This window comes from Aphis gossypii, chromosome X (assembly GCF_020184175.1).
Source record: "Aphis gossypii isolate Hap1 chromosome X, ASM2018417v2, whole genome shotgun sequence".
Lineage (NCBI taxonomy): Eukaryota > Metazoa > Arthropoda > Insecta > Hemiptera > Aphididae > Aphis > Aphis gossypii.
The window spans coordinates 5,734,287-5,746,389 of NC_065533.1; the positions used below are offsets into that span (position 1 = coordinate 5,734,287).

At 25.0% G+C, this 12,103-nt stretch overlaps 1 protein-coding gene across 1 annotated transcript in view; it reads right to left on the reverse strand.

Moving 5' to 3' along the window:
- Positions 1–12,103, reverse strand: part of LOC114126452 (uncharacterized) — a 155,283-nt gene that overhangs the window by 48,740 nt on the left and 94,440 nt on the right. The window contains 2 exon segments of the mRNA XM_050205558.1: positions 5,080–5,226; positions 7,066–7,313. Of these exon segments, the coding sequence (XP_050061515.1) occupies positions 5,080–5,226; positions 7,066–7,313 (395 nt within the window).

Below are 12,103 nucleotides of genomic sequence, written 5' to 3' on the forward strand. Positions count from 1 at the left end.
TTACTCTATATTGTATTATTACGTTATGTATATTATTTTACTGCTTTTAGGATTACTGATGACGTATAACGCAGCCACTTATCGATAAATACATTATTATATTATGAGGTACCACCTACGTATAATATTTTAAACACGTATATTAGAGACAGATGAAACCAGTAGTTTTTTAGGGCGTTTATGTATTTTTTAATTTAGTTGCTTCAGAATTTAAAGTAAATAAAGTAGCTGAAAATTAAATGCACTAAATAACCTAAAAAAATTCGATTCAAATCTGTAAAAAATTAGTTTGAAATGCAATAAAAACATATGAAATAAACTATGTTTTACATAATAAGTTAAAAAATCACTTATATTAAACTATTTTTCATTATTATTTTTATTACACGAATAATTATTTGCACATTCCGTGTAAATTAATAAGTAATTATACCTAATAAAATGTAATTACCGTAAAATGCAATAATAACATAGATAATAAAAAATGCTGAAACATGTAAGAGAAAAGTAATCGAATACAAACATCCGGTTATTTTTTAAAGAGTGTTTTAAAAGAGACTCATATTATGAGCCTTACAATGTGTGAAAATTAAATGAATGTTAGTGTATATTATTTATATTAAAAAATTCAAGCGAAAAAAATCAAGTACGCATTTATTTATTTTACAAAGTGTGATGATTTTTCACGGAATGCCACCCGTCGACACAGTGTAATAATTGATTTCCAACTTTTTTCAGTGGTAATAAATCAAACAAGTAGATAAACATTTCTAAGTAAAAATTACAAATTATAAATTTTGTAAAACAGAAAATAGTGAGCATTACAAAAATAGTAGACTTTATTAACCGAACTCCTCCACTTCCGCACGACCGGACGGGACAATAAAAAGTATCACTACGTATATTTATATTTATTGTTGTTACTGTCAATATCGAATATTACAATATAATTTGGTTGGTAGGTATAGCCGCAGTCGACACACGTGTGTAATGTGAATATGATATTGTGTATTGTAGCAAGCAAAACGTTCACGTTGAGTTTTTAATATTTATATTGTAAAATAATCATCTTTTCCGTCGGGTACAAAGAATTTTATATTATAAATTTGTTTTCAGGTCGCTTATCGTATATTGGTGAACTTACTTCATGATAATATGTCATGGACGTTAGTGAACAGCCATAGTGTGCTATTATGCTATAATTATATTGAGTTTAAACGGGTCTGCAGTCACTAGTCAGTGACTACGAAGTTGGTTAATTAAATCAAACCAAATTAATGCAAATGTTTACAAAATTAATTGTATAATACTATCTAGAATTAAAAAAAAAAAAAGATTTACAAAGCATAATATTAAATTTTACGTTTGGTATAAGCCAACTTTTCATGGAACCTCCACTTTATCCGATCCATGTTAAAACCGACGTCAACACTTAATAAATCAACCCCATTATTTGTATTTTCGTGATATTTTTTGTAAACAATGTTTAGCCCATCCACACCCAGCCCAGTAAAAAAACTAACTTTTCGACATTTTTATTTTGCTAAATGTTAATGCGTAATTATTGAGAATTATCAGCTTAACCTACATGAACTGAAAATTCAATTATTACTGTGACATTAGTAAAAACTATATTTATTTATTTAACTATTAAAATTTAAAAGACACTAAAAATATAATCGATATGGTGGACTGACTGAAATTAGTTAAGAAATTAACCAAAATAACGGTTTTTTATTTGGTAATACCAAAATGTAATTAGAATTATTTGATATTGATTTTGTAAATGTCGATGTTCAAGCAGAATAAACCTGACAAAGTGGAAGAATGAATTTCATTGTATCTCCATTCCCAAGTGTAAAAATGAATTTATAAATTCTTACATGATTTTTAAATTCTAAAAAATAATTTATAATTTTTTTGAATTAATTTGCTAAATATTTAAATAACGTTGCTCTGAATTAATGAAGGATATAATAAACTTATATACTTAGTGAATTGTTGGTATGTGTTACCTAACAAATAAGTATTAGTAAATAATAAATACTAAATAGAAATGTAATGTTGTGTATAAAATAAACAATAATAATAATTTGTGTGAGAATAATCTGGGAATCTGGGCCCTATGAATAGTTTATTTTTAATAGTTGCACATCAGTACATGAAGTGTTCAGACACAATATGCCAATGAATGGAATCAAATTTTTGTAATATAAAATACAAATAATATTTCGTAAAAAAAGCATATATTGGATGGATTTTAATTATGAAATTAGATAATACATTTTTATTGTTTTAGCATTAACATATAGTATAATATTTTACTATATGCTTTCAACCGAAATTATTTTTTATATTAGTTTTTCGCTTTTCAAACATTCAAAAATGTTACTTTTATATTTAAATTTTAACTTGTTATATTATAATTAACAACAGAAATAGTTTTTGGTATATAAAAAGCAATTCAATTTTCTTATTATTTAGCTATATAGCAAACTATTATTATTGAATCGATATCCATTTTAATTTTATAAATCAAAAATTTATCAAATATGCAAGGTCTTGCAAATTGATTTAAATTTATCAATTCTTTTCAAATCAAAAATTACAAAGAGTTTTATTTTAATTTTAAGTTATTTGGTATTTCGATAAATACGGAATTCGGAGTTATATAAAAAAATTAATGCAAATAATTTAATAAAAACTGCATATTTTATACGAAAAATTCTCAGTAAGCTTCAGTTCTGTAAAAAAAAAAAAAAAAAAAACGGGATGCTGGGCTTCTTAGAGCTAATGAACAAGTTTTAATAATAAAGAGCATATTATAATACATTTTTCATTATTATTATTATTGCTAAAAATAATCTGTAAGTGAGTGTCTATTTAATTATTTTATTTGGTTAATATTTATACTTGTACAAATAATAATTGTGTTGTTATTTTTCTATTACCAAGACCAAGATAACTAATTCATACCTATATACCTAATTAAGGAGTCGAAACACGCAGAAAGTTTAATTTAAATATTGAATTAAAAAAATACATCTTTACTTAGATAAAATAATCCTTGTATATTTCATCCATTATATTAGTTAACTAGGTACATTGGGTACTAGTAACTTAATAATAATAATATTATGTATTATGTTATTTATGTATAATAATATATACGTATGAAACGCGTAAACTATTAAAATTTATAGTTTTTTACATCTCATTAGAAAATAAATATGGGTTTTCATTGTTTATTGTACCTACTATTATAAATATTATTAGTTAGGTCGTTGGCGATTTTTATAATTAATTATACTTTTAAGTATATATACATAGAACTTACCCCAAAACATTTCATTTTTCATGTGTGATAATTTAAAACGAGCCAGTCGAGTACGGAGTAAGTCGTCATATTTATTGTGTGTGTAGCCACATAAATATAAATATAAATGTATTTACTTTTGTTCCAAAAGATTTAATAAAAAAATAATTTTAAACATGTCATCATGAATAATGAATAGGTACGACAAGTTAAATAACTTTTTATTAAACGAAAAAATTTCAGCTTACAAACTCTACGTAGGTATAATGATTATACGTAACATGCATATACAATTGTTTAAATTTATATAAGCATGTTATGTATTTAGTACTTAAAATACTAAAACCTTTATAGAACCGTTGTTCACGATTTCAAATACGTATACGAATGTAAGTAAAGTAGGATATTTATTAAAATTGTATTGTATCAAGTTGAAGTACATATTTAAAAGATAATATTGAAATTGAATTCATTCAGTATGTGTGATGATACGAGTTAAAAATTTGAACACTATGTCTAGTAAATTTTATTCATCCGGCCACAATAATATAAAATTTATACTTATAACAATATTGAATTTTCTTATGATACTAATATTGAACTCGTAGTAATTTTAATTTTTAATTTTATTTATTGTATTCTTAGTTTAAATATTTTGTTAGGTAGTAATAATTAATTGGATTATTACAGTTGTCGATTGTTTTAACTATTGTAACAATTGATGAATAACCAATGCTATACATGTAGTATAAAAAAATTGGACACCGTCTTAAACTAATTCCGTATCTTCTTCATATTATATAGTTTACGTATATAGGTAATATATTTATGAATATCCAACAGCCTCAAAATTAACCCCTGCGACGTTACCGCCATATAATCAACACTCAACAACGCCTCATCGGTTACAGGCATAATATAAATTTTATTAGTTCATCTGATTCTTATAATTTCGTTTTGAATTTGTAATTACATTAAACGAGGATACAACAAACATTGGAATGAAAACCCCACAATGTCAATATAAATTCCAATCTACCGTGCACAACACTGCCAAACCATAATAAATTATATCCAGTAACCGCGTCGCTGTATGAATACAAAAAAAAAACCGTACAGAACACGGTCGACCTTTGATTGGTGTATTATATTTTAGCGAAATCCGGGAAAGGCGTGTGATGACGTTTGCGGCGGGATCAATGGCACTAAAATGACCATTCTCGACGGTAGCTGAAAGACGCGCGTGGGCGAAGATAGCATGTCAGAAAGTTGTATCCGCTTGACACTATGCGTAGTCGTGTGGACGTTCGTTCATAGTAACAATTTGACGAAGTGACACCTGTGGATGAAGTGACACCGTTTTTACCGGACTCGTCGAAAAGTGTCACGGCGTTGTCAGTTGGGCGGTTGATCGCGACAAGAATGAAATGTATATAGTGTTATAGCATTAAAACTATATCCGGTCATTAATACTCGACAGTAAAGTAATCGTCACATTTAAAATATCGTCGAATTTAAGTGTTTGGAGACACAAATTATATTGTATTATTATTATAATACACATGTTATATGCCAATTTATTATCAAGAGTGAATAATTAATATCAAATCATCTAGATCGCCTAAAATATGATTACAAAGCGTTTTCACATTAATATATTTTTTTCTTATTTAAATATATTTATGTATCATATCAACCATCACATCTTGAATTGAAACACTAAGTTTAATTTAAATAAATATCGACAAAATAACACTATTCACCTCCAACAACGCGGCACACCAATGTAACAGTTGGACTTGCTTCATCGACAACAATCACATTTCCGAATTTTTGTTGGTAATTTTCTGGACGATCTCCTCCAATAGAATTTCCATGCTCGAAATGAATGGTTGGTCGTTCAGGAGCAACTATAATACACAATGCATAATTAAATATGTAAAATATTTATTTAAGAACTATTTGTTTATAAGGAAAACCATACACAAATGTAATTTTATAAACTATTTTAATAAGTACACATTAATTGCCAAATTTTAAAAGTTCTATGGATTTTAATGTCCTTAACAGAAAATACTCATAATTAAAATACTTAGTTAAAGTTTCTCATTATACCTACTTGGAATTTAAAATAAATACAATTTAAATAATTTAATTACATTTTTAGTTGAAATGAGGTATTCAATAGATATTTTTGTTAGGAAAAAAAGTAAATTCTCTGTGAAACGAGATTCTACTAGTATAGCTGACGTTATTTTTATAATTTGCTTTAAAAATAACTCTTGTAAAATTAATTTACTATGATTAGTGATTAGGTACTTTCAGGTATTCAGATATAATCTACCTTGAGCTTAAAAGCCATTAGCAATAGTAGGCATGAAATAACACAATCATTTGATGGAAATTCATTGGACTAAAGTATTAACAAATGAGCTTTTCCTACTCACATGTAATCAACCAAAGTCTGTCAATACCTGTTTGATTTTGATTAATTATAATTTATTATAGTGAACAAACCAGATACCTAGTATAGTAATAAACATTTTGTTAAGTACAAACTTGATATTATTATCTATAGATATTGTTTGAAGCACTAACTTTCATATTTTGTTTAAAACTATGATTTATGAATGGATTTGTATTTAAAAATTCAGTAATTAGCGCGTTTAATGACTTGTAAGCTTGTAAAGTATCTGGCCGAGACTTCGATCCTCCCCTCACCAAACCCAAACATGCCAATGACAGATGTTTCCTTCAAAACTTTAACAACAAACGATACAACATGAAGAGTGTTGAGACCCTAAAAGTAATTATTTTAATTAGAAATAAGTTTACATAAAACAGATTATTATACATTTTCATATCCAAACCAAATTTTAAATTTAGAGAATATTACAATAAATTATGTGTGCTTACAAGAAAAATATTGATATATTTTTAATTTTACTTCATATTTTTCTTATTAGATTCTAAGTTTAGATAAGCAACTATGCTGGTACCTATCGGTTTTAAAACGATGATTTTTTTTTATGCAAACAGTTTATCGGAAAGAAGTCTTCTAAAAGTTTCAATTTTAATGACTCTATCGATTGGAAATTGGCCACAAATTGTACTTTAAAAGGTGTTTTGGGGCTTCTTCGGTAGCTTTTAAGAGAAAATTATTAAACAACAATCAAGAAACTAAAAGTAAAAATAAATATAGTATCTAAAGTTTATTTATACTTTTTGTGGTTATTTTAGGTGATAATAAACCTTCAAATAATCGTTTATAAATTTTAAAATCAAATAGTGACAATTTCACTTTTAAAGTAATTTTAAAATGTATTTAATTTCATTAAGCTAGAAATCATTTTGAATAAATTCACAATCTTTTTATAGTACCTATAACTAAAGTTTAAATTTAAATTTAAATTTAAAAATAAAAACTATAAATATAATAACAAGCAAACAGTACATAATTTTTATATACTGTGAGAGTAGCGATATTTACATATACACACACATAAGTACACTGAGTTACACGTTATACTTTTTTCGGACAGCCAATTGTAAACGGATTTTAAAAATTACATCTAAATCGTACTTTTATTTTTTTTTTAAATGCATGCTAAAGCTTATATTATTATTAGAATATTCTTTATTTTATCTCAAAACATTAAAGAGACAAAAGGCAGTCATAGCTGAATTATTAATTTAAGTAAATAAAAATATATATTGTGTGTTTTGTTGATTTATCCTTTGAAAATTACCTATGACTGTCAAATTAACCAGTCTGTTCTTGGTGGGAGCTTTTAAGAAGTCGATTCGACATCTATATACTCCAGTATCGGTGGCCATAGCTCTATCCACCGTCAGATGATCGACTAAATCTTGTTCACGTTGTAGTTGTTGTTCATTGCTGATTGTGTGAAAATATGCACGATCGCCAAAACCCAAAGGCGAAGACCACCATCTCGGAGGAACTGGAATTTTTGTAGATGTCTGTCTTGTGTCATACCTGCGCGAAAAAATAAAAATAATATTCATTTTAAAACATATTATAACTTTTAACTTTTAAGTTAGATATTTAATAATAGTAATTAAGTAATTTTGATTATACAAATTTAATAACACTCTGTGCTGTCAAAACACTAATAAACCAATTCAATTTTTTTTTCTATCACAAATAAATGAGTAAACATTTTACCCAGTTGTTGTTATATCATATTACTATGCTAATGATTATTACGCTAGTTAATAAGTAAGAAATAAATAATCAAATATTAAATATCAGATTTTTACTATACCTACTTGGCTATCTATCAATTTTAATCTATTAATACTCTAACAAGGTATAGACTGATATGTTATGTCATTATACAGTTATAATAGTTATAATGTTATCGCTTAAAATGCAACTTCAAATTACGAAATATTAACGATATTATGCTTAAATTAATGAGTACGTTTGAAAAACAATTTAGTCAATGGTTCGTGCATTTTATACAATTTATAATATCATTTGCATAATAAAACGTTTGGCTAAGGTATTCACGCCTATTAAGAGGATGCCACACCTGCATGTGTTGTCTTTGTCTTACAAACGCACAACATAACAATTTTGCGTTTAGCAGAATCAAGCCAAGCCGAAAGCCTAGCATTAATAATGGAGTGAATTATCGACCTATTATTAAATTTATAAATAAAATTATTATCTAAATGGATAATAAGAGTTTTTACGATATTTAAATTTTGAGCGAGTTATAAATACTTTAAAATTACTCTTAACTATAGCAGCTAAAAAAAAAATGAAATACCGTTAAAAACCAATGTATGAACATGGAATCCCTCATCTCTTTTAAGTTTAAATAATAAATAAATTCAATCTTATATAGGTACAAAAAAAATTAAATAATACAATGAAACAACCCAAAATTCGTTTTGCTGAAAGCAAATTGTCAATGCAACTGTTCATATTGTATGCATTTGTAATGCCGAGCCTACATTCTCTTAAGGATTTAAATTTAATTATTTATGTTTTAAATATAATAAAAATATGTTTTTTTTTATCATTTAATGTTTTTAAGTTTGAATTAAAAAAATATATATATATATTTTACATAATACCTCATAATGTGATTTAAATTTTTACTAAGAGAATTTAAATAATTAACTTTGTTATTTCTAATTTTGATTACAAACATAAGGCAATACGGTTTTTTATAATGTGTAACTATCAAAATAAAAATGTCTAATGATTGAAATCACTAGAAACACATAATGATTTATGTTGTATGTTTATTTTCCAACTATTTTTTACGAAGAATTTCAACATCAATCCGACAGTATATTTAATTGTACTGATGTTATGATTTGACAATTATAATAGCTTGAAAATATTTACAGTTTGAATTTGAGCGGGTAATTTATGAATTTTATAATAATATTGGATTAAGCATTATGTATTTATGTGTATCTAAATACCTAGGAACACAGTAAACATTATACATTTATTCATATAAAAATGTATAAATCTGTGTTTTTTCAAGATTTCGTTTAATATTCAGTATATTAATGTATTAAGTACTATTCAGTATACAGTCTATACAGTCTATACGATATATAGACTTAAGAAAATGATCAGGATGTATATTATTATACACACAACATGTTTACCTTTCTATAAATATTACTCGACGTCCAGAATTTTATATTTGTAAAAGTATATAATATTATATTTTATTTATCTTGGTGTCTAATGTCTAGTCAACGGTAGATTAATATTATACCAAGTTATTTACATTATGCAAACAATTTAAATTTGTATTTTGTATTTTATGTATATTGTATAAAATATAACATTATATAATATATTATTATGTGTATCCAATCTTATTCAAATTGTAAAAATAGTTTCTTAAAATAACTTTAACAAATAAAATAATTTCAAAATGATCCATTCTCTTTAAATTCTAATTAAGATTGTATAATGGTTTATTTTTCATTTACGTAGATATTTCATCATGATCTTAAGATTACTGGACTTTACTGGATTAGTGCGGTTTTCTGTTTCACGTATAGGTAAACATACTATCTATTTACAATGTAGGAATTAATATTGATCTGGTGACGTGATACCTATACACTTAAAAAACAGATTGGAATTATTTTTGAATACTATTTTACATTGACATTTCCAAAATAAGTAATTTTTAAAACTCACCATTTTACTATGAGTGAAAATAAAATTACAATTTATAATCAAATTACATAAACAAATATTATTTCAATGATTTAAAATTTAATATATTCATATTTTTTTTTATTTATTTACTTATACACGTATTAGCTATGGCAATATATATTTAACATATGTACCCAATCAATAGTTTAAAACAGTCAAACCATATATTTTTATGATGTAATTCAAACATTTTAATAATTTGCGTTTTATTTTTCAGTATATTCATTTGGTTGATTCTAAAAATAGTATTTTCAATAAAGTGTAAATTCGCTTATGATTTTATAATAGTTATTAGTTTATACTAGTATGTAAAGTCCCTTTTATATTTTAAAATAAAAAATATCGAATGAAAATTATTAACACTTGTCAATTTTGATACTTGAGAAAAAAGACGATGGCCAACACATATAACAAATATTTTATACTAAACACATACATTTTTAAATGTAATAAGATTTTTTTGTTTAAAATCAAAAAATTATGTTCTAAACAATGAAATATAAAAGAAAAAAGTATAACAATTATAGTCGTGGTTTTATTTTTACTTGATGTTAGTTATGGTGTTGAACATATGGTTTTATACCGTATTTCAGATGAAAAATAAACGACTGGATACTATTGTATTTTATTCATTAACTATCGCCACCATTACTCAACCCTTTTACATATATATATATATATATATGAATAAAAAACTCATAGGGTTTTTATTTTATTTCTCACAATACATTAATTTTTAAATAATAATAGTAATGAAAAATTCGAATTTATACAAGCGGTCAAAAATCTTTTAAGAGACAGGGAAATGGTGCAAGGCGATCGGTCAAAAGTGAAAATAACAATAAACATAAAACCCTTGTACACATACGATTATTGTTTGTCCCTATCACGTTATTATTGTGTATGGTTTTAACAAGATTATGTTCAGTAAATTAAAATATTGTAATCCTGGCTAAAATTCAATAAATTGACTTAACCATTCCATAACGTCCTATCATATCATCATCGACAAAAAATAAAAAATATACCGATTCATCAAACGTGAATAAATATAAAAACTGTGTTATTCGAATAAATATAGTAATTGTAATACATTATGTCATAAATCATAAATAACAAATGATTATAACGAATTGGTCATGTAGTGGTTATTGCAGTTGGTTATAATTAAATTCGTATTACAGTACCAGTGGTATCTTGAAATCTAAACATAATAATATTACCACCAACGATAAAATCACAAAGTTTATTAACAAAGTTGATGCAAAAATATTCCAGTAAAAATCAGTGGTTTAGAAACTTCATGATTATATTAAATAAAAAACCATGCAAATATTTTAATTTATAACTCATAGATATCTCATAGTTTCGTGACTAAGTATTATTAGCTTTAGATTTAAACTTTTCATTTTACGTATTTATCATTAGTACATAAATAAACTGATATGAATGTATTGAAAGCGTGTCAACAGATAGCAATCATTAATCTAAATAATAAAATGATAGTGAAAAACGATCTGATGCAAGTTGCTTTGTGCTCACAAGTCTTAACTATTTAATGGTTATTCAGAAATTAACCGTTTAATAAAAAAAAAGTTAGTTTAAAAAATATAAAAATATGAAATTAGGTAATAAAAACATTTTATGTGCATAAAGAAAATGATAAAATATAAAATGAGTATCTATTATACACTAAATTACGCACAATTAAATTATAAATTATACATTTTTTTTTCGTCGATCAATAATAATATTTAATTTGAATAATATTACTCTGAAATACTGAAAATAGATTATCAACAATCACCGTTGAATGATGATTAGTACAATTCATTTTTTTAGGGTGTTGAATGTACATTATTTAATAATATTTTCAATATTTTCCACTTTTCCAGTGATTAAAGTAAAATAATATGTAAATTAACCAATCTAGATAAATGATCAAAAATATAATAACATAATATTATTTTATTTTTCACGTTCATCAATAATAAATGAGAATTTCCATATTTGTTAGAGAATGATATCTTTCATAATTTTCTAAATTTATAATAAAACTTTAACTGCACAATAAAATCTAACTATTTAAATGTATAACTAATAAAATAAAAAATAACTTTATTTAGCTAAAATTCAGAAAATTACATTTTCCTACATTTTAAAAATATTTAAGCGCTAATAAATTAGTAGGTGAAGTGAATAAATAATCATAATAATAATAAAACAATATAGGTTACGTATTTGATATTATTTTTACCAAGTTTAAGAAAAAATAGTGTTGTTCAAAAGTAAAGTAAATTAAAAATAATATGAAACGTGTAAGTATTAAAATGTACAGCAATTGATGTATAGTTATAATAAACGAATTATTAATTTGTAACAATTATGACATCCACTAACTGCTGACCGATAATATATTCACACACAATTAGCTGTAAGGCATATTGACAATTAATATACACCATGTAAAAACGACAGTTCACAGTAGTACACATTAGACATCAACACACTACCGACTACCGAACTCTGTAAGACTACGGTACAGCCACCTACTATACAAAAAC